Source organism: Dendrobates tinctorius, unplaced genomic scaffold, assembly GCF_039654945.1.
Source record: "Dendrobates tinctorius isolate UK_male_01 unplaced genomic scaffold, ASM3965494v1 ptg000145l, whole genome shotgun sequence".
In the NCBI taxonomy this organism is placed as follows: Eukaryota; Metazoa; Chordata; class Amphibia; order Anura; family Dendrobatidae; genus Dendrobates; species Dendrobates tinctorius.
The window spans coordinates 17,298,004-17,315,773 of NW_027361812.1; the positions used below are offsets into that span (position 1 = coordinate 17,298,004).

Here is a 17,770-nt window from a genome sequence, read left to right on the forward strand (position 1 = left end):
CCATCTTGCACTACAGACATAAGTGTCCGTACGGATGACGTATACATGGCTGGGACTCGTTATCGCCCAATGGATTGGATTATCTAGGTTGCAATAACCCCTTTTACTGCAGTTTGTCCCATGATCAAATCTGTATTTTATTTTTTCAAGCAAATGTTATAGCCTAATGTTAGTGCCTGCAGTCACCCAACACGTGTGTGTGTGTGTATTATATATATATATATATATATATATATATATATAAAAAAAACACATACTATAGAAAATGAACTTTCTTTAAAAGAAACTTAATTTTGCATTACAATCACAGAAACACAACCACTTACATTTCCGAGATCTCGTGCATAAAAAACCCATCAAGCAGATAATAAAAGAAACCGTTTCTTTTACTGTACTATACACAAGTTCATTTTGTCACTGACATAACTTGAAATGTGTCATTTGTAGTTTCCCCCTTTAAGAAAATTTGTATCAAAACCCACAAAGTGGTTTCAATGTAATACAGATGGAAAGAGTAAATATATATAAAACGCTACCAAGCTTCACTTCAGCATTGTACTTGGGACCAATACTGTATGGCAGGATTTCTGTCTCACACGTGACGTTCTATTACTAGTTATGGCACATGGAATAAAACAACATATACAAAAGCCACACAGTCTCGTAACACCCCCATACAAAGGACTGATGAGGTCTTCTATAAAGTGCAGGTGGTGGGACCCACACACAGTGTCTTTCACAAAGTGCTCGTTTGCTCAGTGACACTTTGGATGTGAACATATAAATACTCCCGAGCTGATGCACTTGTCACTTGAGAAGTTCCTTGTTGTTTTTAGCAAATATCTTCAGATACAAAAACAAGTAATACGCAGAGAGACCCCAATCAAGGTAGATACAGATAAAATGTAAAAATAATAAAAAAAAAAAATATATATATTAAAACAATTACAACAGTCTGCTCCCTCAAAACACAAGTGTCCAAGAACGGGAGAAAGCAGCAACATTCTTGGTCACTGTTAGTATAGGGAGGTCCCTTCACCATTTTTCCTGGCAGTACTTACTAGACACTAACCAATTACTGACATAACCCCTTCCCCACCATGGTGGAAGTTTAGCAGCACTCGGCAAGTAATGTCTACAGTGCTCTCCTCAATCAGTGGTAAATATGCCATGGCTGCCTCATCTCGTAAAGTAGGGCAGGCAGATTTTGTGCAAATGCCACTTGGAGTGTTTCAGAGTAAAGGGGTTAAGTGTACATCAAAAAATAATCTATGAAAGGCAAGATTCCCTCTTGATAACACTTGGACCAGGGTGGATGAAGAGTGTGGGGAGAATGTGTGTATGCATTTATATGAGGGGAGGTATATTACACACACGCGCATTAATGGGCATTTTAGCTTTTCACAGCTTCTTTTTCTTTGCTTTCCATGTCTTCAGGGTAAGCGTGCCAAGTCAATCTCTCCTCGTAAAATGCAATAACTATTTGCGGACACTTCACATTGGCTTCTTTCGCTAGTACCAGATCGGCTTCATCAGAATCTTTCCTGCAATGCAAAACACGTAGAAGATTAATAGTAAAGGAAGTCACTACTATATGCTACTTATGTTAACCACAAGATGCACCAAAAAATAAAAATCAGTTTATCAGCCCTCATTGGCCACCTGTGATACAGTCGTGAAGGACATTTCACTAAAGCTTCATGTAATTTTAGCGGCATGTCTGCCTCGGAAACAAAGTATGACCGTACAAAATCCTCCCAATGGGTTGTGTACTTGGTGTAGCAGGCACTTTTCCTATGGATGAAAGGATAGCGGGAATATTGCTTGGCTGGACATGTCAACAACAGATACTCACCATTTCATTAGGAACATGAGCTCACCACAGGAATCCGTTGCCCCGATTATCTTCTCGGGCTCCAGGCCCCTTTCAAATCCTCTTGCGATGTCAGTACTCTGGAGAAGATTATAGAGCAGAAAAAGATAGAAGACAAGGGCACACAGGAATTGCGGTACACAGACAGCATTGAATGCACTGCAACCCCAGTATAACCACACTATACTTGCTGCACTTCAATGCCAGTCTAACGTTTCCTACATTAAAAAGGTAGTCCAGGCTTGGGATTAAAAGTCTGCCGCTGCCATACTACTGTAGAGTGCTGAACGGTGACAGCATGAGGTGCGCTTTTTTTACGATTCGCCTATATTGCTGGTGTGAGCAGTCACATGACCACGTGTGACATTTGTATATTTGTAGTCAGGTGCTGACTAGACATGAGTGAATACCGTCGGATCCCTCCTTATTCGGCAAGCTATAGCGCTTACCGAAGCAGCTGCAGTGGGAACACGGATACCTGGAGTGCTCCGATAATCAGCTGATCGGCGCTGCAGCTGCATGATAGTCACAACACATGCATGGAGAGTATGTTTGGAGTAGACTGGTCAGGCTTGAGACAAAAGTATACTCACCGATGGCCATGTTCTCTGGTATCTAGCCCTGTTCCTCTTCTGAGTAATGTGGCGGCAATTCAGACTCGCCAGGTCACACTGCGCTCTATGTGACATGGATTTGGATTTTACACTAAGTCTATGGAGCGTCAGAATCAGGCCCCATAAGCTTACATCGCGAAAAAGATTTCTGGCGCACACAGTGCAGTGTGGGGCGCAGAGCATGAATCGCAAGATTCAGAGAGGCACAGAGCAGCGCAGGATACCAGAGAAGACAGCGATCGGCAAGTATAATATATATATACAGTATTTATATCTATCTTTAATTAGCTTCTTTAAGGATGAAACAAGCAGGACCAACAGTAATCAATAACAAGGGAGCTGCAACTAAACTGGGTACTACAATATCTTACAGGGCGCCTGCCTCTAAGAGAATGGCTAAACAAGACTGCAATTATGCAATTGCGATGCAGCAGACTGCATTGGCACGCAGCTGCTGCGGTTTTTAAATTCACTGGCAATTATTCTTCCAACATACAATCATGTCTGTTTCATTGATAAAAATCACATGCTCCCTTACTAATCAATTTAAAATCAGCAGCAACCATATGCCATCAAAGTTTTCATCCACCTTATTGCCGGCCGGTCTGGCTTTACTTTCCATAAATTCCCTGTTGATCAGTTCTACTCTAGCACTGGAGCTCATGTGTTCTTCATCTGCGGCTCCCTCCTGCCACTGATTGACAACTTTCTCCCTACACTGTTCATAGGGAAAAAGTGGAGAACCAGTGGGGGTGGGTGGGAAGAGACCGCAGCTCCTCATACAAGGACTCTTCTGGGCACACCATGGAGAGGACTCCTTGGCTCAGCTGATATTGGAGCAAATAACCAAAGATCAGAAAGTGATCCAATACTGGAATCAGTGTCTCAGTCTCTACATTATGCCAGATTTAAGATATTGTCAAATCAGGGAAAATATCTTCGCATGTACAGGGATATTGTTATCATTTGACTTTACCTCTCTCCTCTTTTTCGCTCGACTCTCATCACTTGCAGCTTTTCTTTTGGTGGCTTCTGTCTTAGATTTGGGTTCAGCCTCTTTACCCTTCTTGTACTTTTTCATGAATTCAGAGATCAGCTCTGGACAGTCCAGGTTTCTATCGGGCTCCCATGTGTTATGTTCTCTGGAGTTGGAGAGAAATGAATAACTTATCTCGTATGAAATTTGCAGTAAAGACTTTTCACGACAACTACTTTCTTCCCACTCATAATCCCGCTATTCAATCAGAACAAAAGGGATTTTCTGGCTTTCAGTATGGCCAACAAGTTATACAACTTATTTTATATAAAATCTAACATGTGCATATTATGCATTTACAATTTTGCTTTCCATGCAACCCAAGTTGTTGCTCACTTGTAGCCAATGATTATGTCACCTCCTAGTTATGGATTTACTGTGGTTATATATGGTAACAGTTGAAGCTGTGTGAGACTAGTTTAAGCAAAATACAAGAACACTTTTGTATAGTAAATACACTTCTCCTAGCCATGTACTTTGCTTAGTGTTGCAGCTCATCTCCATGGGCTGTGATGCATTTGCATAGGGACTAATAAATCGCTATGCACAGCACAGTTTTCTGGGAGTCAATAGCCACACTGGAAAATACACCAATGTAGCAGAAAAAGTGGAAATAAATCCTACATAAATAGCCACATTAAAGGAAATCTATCACCTATTTTTTCGAGTATAAGCTGCGGCCACCGCCATCAGGGGCTTATCTACAGCATTCTGTAATGCTGTAGATAAGCCCCCAATGTAACCTGAAAGAGAAGAAAAACTAGTAATATTATACTCACCCAGGGGTGGTCCGGTGCCTCCCATCTTCTAGCGAAGACGTCCTCTTCTTTTCTTCCCGTCGCGGCTCCGGCGCAGGGTACTGCACACTGCAGTACTGTGGAGCGGCAACGGGAAAGCAAAGAAGAGGACGTCGTCGCTAGAAGATGGGAGGCGCCGGACCGGACCACGACACCCTCCGGACCGGATCGCCCCTGGGTGAGTATAATATAACTCGTTTTTCTTCTCCTTCAGGTTACATTGGGGGCTTATCTACAGCTTTACAGAATGCTGTAGATAAGCCCCTGATGGCGGTGGCCGCAGCTTATACTCGAAAAAATAGGTGACAGATTCCCTTTAAAACCGTTCTATCAGTACAGTAAATCAGGCCAAGATGGCTTTCTATCCAGTGTGATAAAATGCAGGGTGTTGTGCAGACGATCGTCGGCAGACAGTCTCAGTGGCACCAGTACAAGCATACTTAGAGGGAAGTGATTCAGACATTTCAACAAATGACACTTCTGATATTATTGAGTGATGATCAACAATACTTACTACTCAGTCCTCCAGAAAAAAAGCATTGTTATCCCACCTTGCTAGAGAACTATTTGCCTTCTAATAAACTACCATGCATAAAAGGCTCTGCACACAACGATGGTGTCTAACAGACCTATAAAAACTATAGTCGGGTTTTCAGACCCCAACTTAAAGTGCAGGGATGCAGAAACCGAAAACCGCATTTCAGAAGTATCTGGATTATAATACATTATTTTATCATTCTGCCTTTTATTTTAATTTTCAGGGGCTCAGCAGAATCTGATTTATACTTCCTACCAGCAGAAATGTGTCTCAGGATATACATTGGAGAAGTAGCTGAAAGTGTGCAGTGTCACACCGAAACATTGGACACAGCACCCACCCTATTAGCCAGTTGGCTCTTGTTTAAATGAGTGTGTTTACTTATTTGATATAAAGGTGGTGTTTTCCTTTGGACATGTTGTACCGTATTAAGGCTGATTTGTTGTCCTCCTACTGCTTTGGCACCAAACTGATTTCCGCCCGCAATAGGGGCGAGGGTGTATACTGCGGAGGAGGAGCTAACCTCTTTTTTTCACTTAGTGTCAGCCTCCTAGCGGCAGAAGCATACACCCACAGTATCTGTGTCCCCCAATGAGCGTCTCGGAGAAAAGGATTTTACGGTGAGTACTCACAAAAATCCATGTTTCTCCTTCGTCTCATTGGGGGACACAGATACTGTGGGACGTCCTAAAGCAGTCCCTGGGTGGGAGATTGACTCACCGATCCAAGCTACATTCACCTCCTGTTTAAAGGTGCGCCACCGTTGCTTGGAAAATCCTTCTACCCAGGCTTGCATCTGCCGAGGCCTGAGCATGAATATTATGTTTGGCAAATGTGTGCAGGCTGGACCAGGTTGCTGCCTTGCAAACCTGTTCCATCGAAGCCTGATGCCGAAGCGCCCAAGAGGCGCCCACTGCCCGAGTAGAGTGCGCTCTGATCCCTGCTGGAATCGGCGTGCCTCTAATGCAGTAGGACTCCTGAATAGTCAAACGAATCCATCTGGCTATGATCGACTTTGAGGCAGCGAGTTCCTTCCTGCGTTCTTCAGGGAGCACGAACAGCATATCCGTCTGAGGAAAGGGTGCCGTGCGTGATACGTACCTCCGGAGGGCTCTTACCAGGTCTAACGTGTGAAGAGCCTTCTTCCACACGGTGCACCGGTGCTGGAAAAAATGAAGACAAAACAACATCTTCATTGATGTGAAAAAGAGGACATGACCTTCGCAGAAAAAGAGGGGCTGGTCTGAGGACCACCTTATACTTATGTTAAGTGAGGAACGGAGCTCAGCAGGATAGAGCCGCCAGCTCTGAAAAACCCGCCTGATGGAAGTGATGGCCACTAGGGGAACAATTGTTCCAGGAAAGGTATCCTGAAACAGTTCCAATGGAGCTTCCTGCAGAACGCTTAAGACCATGTTCAGAACCCAGGCGTCCATCGGCGCCATATAGGGAGGTATCAAGTGGAACACTCCGTGGATGAAAAGTTCTCACCCGCGAATAGGCAGTAACCCTGCACTGGAACAGGACGGATAAGGCCGACATTTGTCTCCTGCGGACACCTGGGGCAAAGCCCGAGTCTACTGCTCTAACGACTGAGCTCTCCAGGCTCTCTGAGCCCGACTGGAGAAAAACCAAGATGTTGGAGATCGAGAATCTTAGCGGAGAAACACCGCGCCTCGCCATCAAGCAAAGAACCCTTCCAGGTGTGGTGGTAAATTCATGCTGAAGCAGGCCTCCGGGCGCTAATCGTTGTAGCGACCACCTTGCTCCCGAACCCTGCCTGGGTTAGAATCCGAAATTCAACGGCCCTGCCGTCAAACACAGGGTCCCTGAGATCGGGTGGCAAATTGGCCCTTGAGACGGTAGATCTGGACGCTCTAGCAGGCGCCCAGGAACGTCGGCGAGCAGCTGCCTTAGATCTGCGTACCACGCTCGACGGGGCCAGTCTGGGGCCAGCAGAATCGCCGGCCCCCCTTCCGTCTTGATCCCTTTGCTGACTCTCGGGAGTAGTGGCAGTGGGGGAAATAGATATGGGAGGCGAAACTGGTTCCATGGCAGAACCCCCGCGTCCCCCGCGAATGCCTGCGGGTCCCTGGCCCGAGAGACATATGTGGGCACCTTGGCATTCACTCTGGAAACCATCAGGTCCACATCCGGAGCTCCCCACAGTTGACAAATCTGTTGAAGAACTTCGGGATGTAGAGACCACTCTCCGGATGCAAGACCCTGCCGGCTGAGGAAGTCTGCCGCCCAATTTTCCACTCCTGGGATGTGGACAGCCGAAATCACTGAGTGGTTTGCTTCTGCCCACTGAAGAATGTGCTCCACCTCGCGCATGATTGTTCTGCTGCGGGTGCCCCCCTGACGAATTATGTAAACCACCGCCGTGGTGATGTCCGATAGAATCCGGACAGGACGGCCTGCTAGCAAATGATGAAACCTCTGCAGAGCCAGCCGAATTGCTCGTATCCCCCAATAAGATGATCGGGAGGCGTGCCTCCTGTGGCGACCACCGTTTCTGGGTTGTGTGGTGGCGAAACCCCGCTCCCCAACCGAGGAGACTGGCGTCAATTGTCATTATCAGCCCATGACATTAACCAGTTCCTCTCTGGCCTTCCACCATCCAAGCGACTGCCTGACTTGAGAGGCCAGTTTGCACCGCCGATCGAGCGTGAAAGGATTCTTGTCCCAGGCTGACATGAGGCGTGCTGCAGAGGGTGAAGGATGGAACTGGACGAAAGGTATCGCTTTGATTGCTGCCACCATTTTCCCTAGGATCCTTATCGCGGATCGGATGGTATGAGGGACAGGTTGGCGTAGTGTCTGGATTCCCTGCCGGAGACTAGCGCCTTTTCCTGAGGGAGAATTATCAACCCTCAGCAAGTGTCGAGGATCATCCCTAGGAAGGAGATCCTCTGAGCTGGCACAAGGGATGATCTCTTTGCATTGACCAACCATCTAAGCGGCAAGAGTATCTAGCGTGATGTTGACACCTTCCTCACCTGCCCGTATTGACGGGCCCTTGACTAAGAGGTCGTCCAGATAAGGCAAGACGGCTATGCCTCGAGAATGCAGTGTGGCCCTGACAATTGCCAAAACCTTCGTGAACACTCCGGGAGCCGTGGCTAGCCCGAAGGGTAGCGCTACGAACTTAAAATACTGAACGCTGATGGCTAAGCGTAGCCGCCTCTGATGAGGAAAAAATGGGAATATGCAGAAAAGCGTCATGGCTGTCAATTGAGGACAAATATTCTCACTGTTCCATGACCGCTATGACTGAACGGAGAGACTCCAACCGGAAATGTCTGATCCTGATGAATTTGTTCAGAAGCTTTAGGTCCAAAACAGGCCTGACAGACCCGTCCTTTTTGGGGACCCAAAAAGGTTTGAATAGAACCCCTGAGTTCTTCCATGTTCCGGCACTGGAACAATGACTCCGTTGTGCAGGAGTGACTTGATGGCTCCCAATAGAGCCCTTACCTGGGTATCCACCCAGGGAAGCCAGGAAGGAAAAAAACCTTCTTGGAGGGTATCCGACAAATTCTATTTTGTAACCTGAGGACACCAACTCTTTTACCCATGCGTCGTGAGCGATGTTGGCCCAGACGTGGTGAAAACAGAGTAGGCAGCCGCCCACTTGCTGGTGTCGTCTGGTAAAGCCCTCGAGTAATTTGGCCGATGATCCTTAGGATTTGGGTCCCCGCGATCTGGCCTCTTGAGCATGCATTCTCCCCAATGGGTTGGCTCTATATGACCTGCCGCTCCTTATCCTGGTTTGGGCGGCCTGAGGTGGCGGAATTGGGCCCCGTAGTCCTACCCGGAGTGTTTCAACACATGACCCCAGACCGTCTCCTATTCGGGTCCCGGACCAGACTCAGGCTGCTTACCAGCCGCCACCTGACCACTGCCGTCACACCCGGCCTAGAATGGCCGGTGGCACTGCGAAAGGCCCGAAAACGTGCCTGAAGCGGGTGACGAAAAAAAACGATCTAACCTTCTGTTGGGAGAGAAACCCGCTCCTTCCTCCTGTGGAGTCGGAGAGAAGTTGATCCAAAAATAGGCGGCCGCACTGATCAGGCAGGGAAGCCAAGGACTTCTTGGAAGTAGAATCGGCCCGCCATGTCCTCAACCATAGGGCTCTACAGATAGAGATTGCATTAGCGGCAGCAAGTGCTGAACAATTGGCTGCATCCAAAAACGCATTCATTACATAATCTCCGGCTATAGTCATCTGACCTGTGACCTCCGAGTTCTCTGCAGGTAGATCCTGCTCCTGCGCGACCCTGTTTAAAACCCCTTCATGACCGCCTATACGTATATTTACTGACCTGAGATATAAGGGAATATCATCCCCATACAGGTGACAATCCAGCAGCTGTCGGCTGTCCACTATATCTGACAACTTTCTGTATCACAAATGATCGGTGTTGGCACCATCCATATCTGTTTAACCCCTTAGTTGCTGCTGTCAAAAGTGACTACATCAAATAAATGGTTAATAGATTGTAGGGGCTTGCACTTTAGTCTAATTGACACACGGAGATCATGATTGTGTGGTCCTGATGTATTCCATAGCAGTTCATGGCCAAATAGCGTCCTTAGAGGCTCCCGGCTACAGTGGTCAGTTCAGAAGTTAGTGACATCTAGGTGGTAAACAAGCACTTTTTCATTCCGGCTATACCACTTTGCATTAATTCCTGAAAATCACCTGAAGGGTTAATAAACTACCTGACAGCAGTTTTCAATGTGTCAGGGGGTGCAGTTTTTAAAATAGTATCATGTTTGGGGTTTTCCAATATATAGCACTCCTAAAGTCACTTCAAACTTGGATAGGTCCCTCAAAAAAATAAATTTTGTAAATTTCCTTGAAAAAATGAAAAATTATTGCTACATTTCTAAACCTCCTAAAAGGCTAACAAAATAAATTGGCGTTTTAAAAATGGTGCTGATGTAAAGCAGACATGTGGGAAATGTTATTTATTAATGTTTTTCTGTGGTATGACTATCTGGATTAAAGGGATAATCATTTAAAGTTTGAAAATTGCAATTTTTTTTACATTTTTGTCAAGTTTCTGATATTTTTTTATAAACAAAACACAAAATATATCAATCTAAATTTACCACTATCATAAATTCTAATGTGCCACGAAAAAACAATCTCAAAATCACTGGGATTTGTTGAAGCATTCCAGAGCTATGACCACATAAAGTGACATTGGTCAGAATTTAAAAAATTGGCCCGGTCACGAAGGGGTAAATGTTTCTGACTATGATATCATAGCCTTGGCTGCGAACGAGGGAGCGAGTGCAGACCCTGACGCCTCATATACTGAACGAGCTAGGCTCTCAATAAGTCAGTCCGTGGGATCCTTAATCGAGGAAATCCTAGGGTCAGATAACAGGGTCTTAGTGGCCAGGCGTGAAACCGGAGGATCCACTATCGAGGATTCCATCCATTGTTTACAGAGGTCCGGAGCAAACGGATAACGCGTTTCGAGTGCCCTTTAACCCGAGAAAAACGCCCTTTTGGACGTTCTCTGTGCCGCTGTACTATGTCCTCAAACTCAGGGTGAGAGGAAAAAAAATTCTGTGCGGCCGCTTCACTCGTTTACATGCCCTTTATGCTCCGTAGCCGCTGCGGTATCATCCTCAATCCCCAGGGTCTGATTGATGGCTTCTATGAGGCTGTCCATCGTTTCACGTGACTCTGGATGTCCAGGTCAATGGGCTCGTCTGAGTCGCAATCTGAGGTCTGCTCGCTATCAACCACTGGTGACAGGGAGCGAGAAGCAGATCTTACGGATGCCAAAGGCACCGGATGGACTGGGCGACACCGTGTGGATTTGTTTCCCCCCGGGTCTGCCTGGAGGGCGGCCCCTGCAGGCCGGAGGCTCCTGTGAGGTGAATGTTCCCTCTAAAGGCGGCGACACTGTCCCTGCCCCTATCTGGGGCTTAAAGGGATTCTATTGCTCTCGTAAGCGACACCATGTACTGTGACAGTGATCGGGCCCACTCCGGGGGATTTGACACATTGGTCGCGGTCGCAGGGGAGGGCTCCTGGGCGCGTTTGGATTCGCAGGCTTCGCATAAACGCTGCTCTGCGCCCGCGGAAACGCAGTCCAACAAGAGAAGAATGCCACGTAAAAGAACGTGTGCGTCTTTGCTTTTTTCGGACATGGTGTATCTGTCCGCTGCTGGGGATATGGGGAAGAGGTAGCTCCTCGTTTTTCCCTAGCATGGCCTCTTGGGCAGCCCTTACCCCAGTCCTGCGCCCCCCCGACCTGGATGCTTACTTTAAATTGTGCGCCGAAGTCGGGGCCTCGATCTTTTTTTTTTTTTTTTCGCCGCCGAGTGCAGGGCGGGCTGCTGGAAGTGACACGCGGCCCCGAGGGCGGAACTTCCGGCCGCGGCCTATCTCCTGCCGAAGCCACGGCCTCAATTTTTCCCCTACCCGGCCGGGGTGGGGGGGTACCAAAAATGGCGCTACTGACCGGCGCATCGTTCTTGTCCTGACGGATCCAGTCCTTCTCTTGTATGCTAGTGGACGCCGCCTTCTGCGGCTGTGGGCTCCAGCCCGAAATCTTCGCAGGAGCCCTCCCCGACCCTCTCCTTACTGATGATCCTCTTCAGCCTTAGCGCAGGTATGTGAGGAGGTCTTTGATAAAAAACAGGATGGTGCAGGCACCCTAGCTCCATCTAACCCCTTCAGGGGGTGAGGAGAGGGACCGTCCGCCACCTTGCAGCACCGCCGTCCAGCGTTGGTGGAGCAGTGGGGGCCGCACAGACTAGTCTTGTGCCTCTGTGCAAGCCCATGGTTTCAATACCTAGGGGTGGACAGGGCTAAGTCTGGCATAATGTCCCACGTCGCAGGAAAGGATATGTGGAGGGACACTCGCACGTGCTCGCCCGTTGATGGTTTGGGGAAATCGGATCCTTTCAATAGGATGCGTTGCCCCTGTCTCATCTTCATAAAATAACAAACAAAAATAGAAGTCTGGGGAAAAAGTCCCAGATATGTCCCTCGGTGTGGGAAAGGATACGTGGAGGGATACTAGCACGTGCTCGCCCGTTGATGGTTTGGGGAGATCGGACCCTTTCAATAGGATCCGTCGCCCCTGTCTCATCTTCATAGTAAACTAGAAAAAAATAGACTGGAGAGATCCAGACTGTGTGTGCCTCCATAGGACACGAAGCAAAAACTGATTTCCGCCCACAATAGGGGCGAGGGTGTATACTGCGGAGGAGGAGCTAACCTCTTTTTTTCACTTAGTGTCAGCCTCCTAGCGGCAGAAGCATACACCCACAGTATCTGTGTCCCCCAATGAGACGAAGGAGAAAAGACACATAATACAGAGGTGTGTATGTGGCTTAACAATTTGGTTGTGATCGCTGCCCCAGTATGTAGTCTAAGAATATATATTTTCTGCTTAGATTCTTCCAACTACTACAAGGTGATAGGACAGAGCTTGTACAGACTGGTCATGGTGTAAAACCACAAAGGCAACCCAAGAGCCCAAACGCAGAGAAATGGAAGAGTCTTCAATGAACGAGTCAGGGAAAAGCGCTCATTCAGATCAAGGACAGACAAAACTGAAGGCAGACAACTCACAACAAGCAGCAACTGGAGACGGCAGCATTAGAGGCTAAACCTAGCATCTCTGGGAAGAAAACGGCAGTTAGTGAATGTAGACGTCACCCGACTACTAAGGATTTCCATCCAAGTATTAAAAATTATTTTATTAATTATGCTGAGTTGACTTGTTCCAGTTTTAGTGGCTCACAAAGTAACAACTTTGAATTGGTAAATTCAGTATTTTTAGTAGACCCCGTGAACTAAAAGCACAAAGTGTACATATTCACATCCGTTGCACAGACGTGCAGAGGAGAAATAATGCCATCATTATCCAAATGTCTCTTGACCCAAGAGGCAAAATATTATCTATAAATGCAACTTTAAAACCGGTTGTCTCTCTGAAACACCTTAAATGCTTGGCAGGAACTTATCAGATTCACTGTCCAAACCACAGGAATAACAAGTATGTACAGGTTCCACTAAAGCAAATACAGCTCTGGCAAAAAATTAAGAGACCACCACATGAAATCCCTGTCATGGGCAGCCCATTCTCCAGACCTGAACACCATTGAAAACCTCTGGAATGTAATCAAGAGGAAGATGGATAGTCACAAGCCATCAAACAAAGAAGAACTACTTACATTTTTGTACCAGGAGTGGCATAAGGTCACCCAAAAGCAGTGTGAAAGACTGGTGGCAAGCATGCCAAGACGCATGAAAGCTGTGATTAACAATCATTTTTAGTCCACAAAATATTCATTTCTGAACTCTTCCTGAGTTAAAACATTAGTATTGTTGTTTTTAAATGATTATGAACTTGTTTTCTTTGCATTATTTGAGGTCTGAAATCCCTGGTTTTTTGTTTTGTTTTTTTTTAATTTTGACCATTTCTCCTTTTCAGAAAAAAAAAAAAAATGTATTGCTTGGAAATTCGGAGACATGTTGTCAGAAGTTTGTAGACTAAAAGAACAATTTACATTTTACTCAAAAATATATACCTATAAAGAGAAAAATCAGACAAACTGAAAATTTTGAAAGTGGTCTCGTAATTTTTGTCAGAGCTGTATGTGCATTTCTCTCCGATATTCTGCAACGTTCTAGAGAAAAATACTTGAAAACAGTTGAGTAGATTGACAAACCGTTTCCTACAGGCCTGTGTGTGGAAAAGCCGGTAAAAGAGAGGTCTTTAAGCGTTTCAAATGGTTGCCCAGGACATCAGACACTGATGACCTATCCATAGATAGGTCATCAATGTCTGATTATTTAGGGGTGCTGGGTGTTGCACCCCCACCAATCAGCTGTTCCCAGTATCGGCTGGAACTGCTCAGTTGCAGAGCTGCACATCTCCGTTGACTGTACAGTGGTCGTGGCCAGGAAATGCACATATGCCCCCTGTTCAAATCAATAGGGAGTGGATGTGCAGTAGCTGACCGCGACCACTATTCCATTGACAGAGCTGTGCTGCTTCGCAACTAAGCAGTTCTGGGCGCCGCCGAGACTGGGAACAGCTGATCAACAGGGGTGCCTGGTGTCGGATCCCCACCAATCAGACATTTATTACCTATCCTACGAACAGGTCAATAATGTTAAAGTCCAGAACAACCCCATTAAGAGTGGAACATACATATTTGCCATAACGGAGCCTGTCTGTTTCATGCGACCCGGAGGGCTGGATAGAGGGAGTACTGATGTGTATGGGAGAGTCGGCCCACTCAGCTGCCGACAGAACGAACAACAAACCATTGTTTTCCTACAGCTATCTACGGTGTGGATGAGGATTTGCTGATGTAATTACTTACTCTGAGAATCCTTTCCATTTGAGGAGAAATTCTACTTGTCCTTTAACTACTCTTCGATCGAGAACTTTCTCCACCACGTATTCTTCTTCTTCAGAGGAAGAGGAGGCATCTGATGCAGTTTTATTATTCTTCTCCATGTTGTTACTGCTATTCACTTTCTCCTCTAAACAATTGAAATAAAAAGAGAATACAGATTTTAACTATACAATTGCAAAGGTAAAACAAGCTAAGGTAAGGGACAGAAAAAAATGAGAAGGAATTCTTACAGTTACGGAGGACAAAACTCCAAAGTATGGGATGCATTTTGGATTGAAAGTATGGGATGTGTTTTCCTCCCATATGAATGCAGTATATTGTGTAGGTATGAGCCACATGCTTCCTGTGCACTGCTCCAGGAGTACCATGGCCGCTTTATTCCTGCAATCTGATCCCTGCTGTGATCTGTGGCCTGGTCTGGACTTTCATTGATGGGATACAGATCTGTCATTCAGCATGAACTACAATCAACTGCAAAACCAGACGAGGACTAAAATAATCCGGTGCGACAGATCAACCTCTCATCAGATATCTGTCATAAGCTGGTATCTGGCATGCTTTTCCAGGATTATCAGCAGAAAATGGTCAGCCAAAGTCACAAGTATGTAGTAAGCCTAAGAAAGCTTTTTGTCCAATAACTGGCTCATATTGCAGAATGCAAACTAGCTCACACCTGTAGTACGTAGTCACATAGCATAATGGGATTGGATCCTCCTGCTTTGTCTTTTTGTATGCATTATATATAAATACTGGCACTACATAAAAGATATTATATCAACTGATGCTCGCTAGACACATCGTAGCCTAGATGTAAAATACTGATGTTAGGACTTAAAAGGGTTAAGCTGGATGTTTCCCCTCCCCCACCATCTGGCTGTACAGCAGCACAGAAGAGCTGCAGAAGAGACTGAGCCTCCCTTCCCCCACAGGCCGGTGGGGGAGGGAGAGGAGAGATGCTGGATAGTCTATGAGGATACAGCGGCAGTGTGGTTACTAATTCATACAGGGCTCCTGCTTTCCAGAAATAAATATACTAGGTTATATCACATCTGCATCCACCCGGGCTCAGGGATCCTCCTACACTTAAGGTACTGTCACACTAAGCGATATCGCTAGCAATATCGCTATAACTAGTGACGTTATAGCGATATTGCTAGTGACATCGCTGTGTGATACTTACCTACAACCCGCTCCCCCGCTGGTTATCGCTGATCGCGCGAGAACGTCCAGGACTGTTTCTCGTCGTCAGCTTCCTGTGGCGCCGACGAGCGACGCGTGGAGCCGGGCGGGAGGACGCAGGATCGCCGCGTCTGACAGATAAGTAGCGATCCTCGACCCCTGCTATGTCGCTGGTGAGATCTGCCTGTGTGGCAGCTCTACGGGTTACATGGTGAGCTGAAACCGGCGAAAGAAGAAATACCCACAAACAGGAGCAAAAACACCTCCCACCAGTGCCGCTCACCTGCTAAGCAATCAACAAAATTATACAAAAAACCATACACATGTGAAAATCATAAAATTAAAACATACACCTAATACTTTAAATATAACAGCACTAGAAAATATAGGCAAGAAAGAACAAAAAAACAACAAAAAAACCCCCCACAGTGAAGCATATTTCACAAGAAAGCAGGCAACTCAATCCTCTCATTAAGTCCCGTGCGTTCCAATGCGCGAGTCTGTATAATCCACCTGGCCTCTCGTTTTAATAGGTTTCTATTCAAATCACCTCCCTGAGGAGGTAAAAAAAAAAACCCTTTTAATACCAGTAAAAGATAACGCACCAGGATTACCAACATGTTCCTCTCTCATATGATTAATTCATCTAGGGACCCCCTTGCCTGTTAGGGTACCATTACACTAAGCGAAGCACCAGCGATCCCGACAACGATATGGATTGCTGGCTTTGTAGAATTTTGTTGATTGCTTAGCAGGTGAGCGACACTGGTGGGAGGTGTCTTTGCTCCTGTTTGTGGGTATTTCTTCTTCCGCCGATTTCAGCTCACCATGTGACCCGTGGAAGCGCCTTCTCTGCGCGAAACGATCGTCGTTACTTCCTTTCAGCACCCGTTCTCCCGTTAACATGCTTTTATAATAAAGCCTTGACTACTTTACCCGGTGAGTGCCATTCTGTCTACATTTTGGCAATCTGGAATTGCTTGTTTTTCATGAATGTGCACCTAAGGGTTAAGTTAATTGCCGGCTGCGTCTCTCACACACATACTAAGTACGGTTAAGCGGTTTGGATCTATGTGACGGTGGCCGCCATCTATCCTTGGATTTTGCAACTTTCCTTATGTGAGCATATTGTCAATCAAGGGGATGGGGATAGGAATGAAGCCACCTGTGGCTCAGACAACATGAATCTCCACATAGACTACATTTAAAGGGACGTTAACACCAGGGAGATTAACCAGGGCTTGCAGCAGCGGAACGTAAAACCATGGATGAGTTATATCCATGGACAAATCATTCATCATTAAACCAGCTGATAAAGGTGGAGACATTGCTATAATGGATAAACTTGATTACATGGCAGAGATTAACCTCCATTTGGGTGACTCCCAGGTGTACTGGATGGTCCCCCATAAGTCAACAGCATCTATACAAGCTAAAATTAAAACCGTCCTAGATCACCACATGCAACAGGGCACTATAGATAAAAAGTTGAGGGAATACTTCTAAATCTTACCCAAAATACATAAAAGTTTGAACAAAGCCCCGGGCCGACAGTTTCCTCTACAGATTCCACTCTATCCCTGCTGGCGATGGTTCTGGAAAAAATTCTTACACCACTAGTCCAAAAAACAAAATCTTTTCTGCTAGACACAAGTGAATTCATAGGACTGACTAAGTCTTTGGGCTCTTTAACCACATCATCCACCCTTGTCACCTGGGATGTAAGCAGTCTTTACACATCGATTACTCATGACAAGGGCCTTAGGGCACAAGACAGACTACTTAGTGAGGCCGGGATTGACAATTAAACCAGGAAATTTTGTTCAGATCTGTTGGAACTTGTTCTCAAAGAACTACTTCCTTTGCCTAGACACGTTCTACGTTCAGATACAGGACACAGCTATGGGGTCGAAGGCAGCGCCCCCGTATGCAACTGCATATATGTCAGCATTTGAGGAGGACATCATATACACTTACCCACTGTTCCAGCAACACTCAACGCTGTGGCGAAGAAACAGAGAACATATTTTGCATCTGGGATGGACCCCTGTAAACACTACTGGCCTTTGACACCTACATTAATACCATATGACCTGAACTCAAATTCACAATACAACAAAGACAAAATCAACTTTGTGGACACTTTAGTATGCAAGGATGAAGAGGGTATACTTTCCATAGATCTCTTCACCAAGGAGACAGACTGCAACAGTCTACTCCATTACACGAGTAACCATCTCCCTGCCACTAAAAAAAATATTCCCATATTCCAATTAGAACAGATGGAAAGGATAGTAATGCACAAACAAACAAAACAGCACAGAC

The 17,770-nt window shown here is 46.0% G+C and overlaps 1 protein-coding gene across 3 annotated transcripts in view; it reads right to left on the minus strand.

The window, feature by feature from the left end:
* Positions 1 to 368: 368 nt before the first annotated feature.
* Positions 369 to 17,770, minus strand: part of CBX5 (chromobox 5) — a 37,527-nt gene continuing 20,125 nt past the window's right edge. For all 3 annotated transcript variants that reach the window (XM_073546261.1, XM_073546259.1, XM_073546260.1), the window contains exons 3-6: positions 14,231 to 14,393; positions 3,464 to 3,629; positions 1,856 to 1,953; positions 369 to 1,544 (exon numbers count right to left, since the gene is read on the minus strand). In XM_073546261.1, coding sequence (XP_073402362.1) covers positions 1,394 to 1,544; positions 1,856 to 1,953; positions 3,464 to 3,629; positions 14,231 to 14,393 — 578 coding nt within the window. In that variant the 3' untranslated portion in view covers positions 369 to 1,393. The remainder of the gene's footprint in view (positions 1,545 to 1,855; positions 1,954 to 3,463; positions 3,630 to 14,230; positions 14,394 to 17,770) is intronic.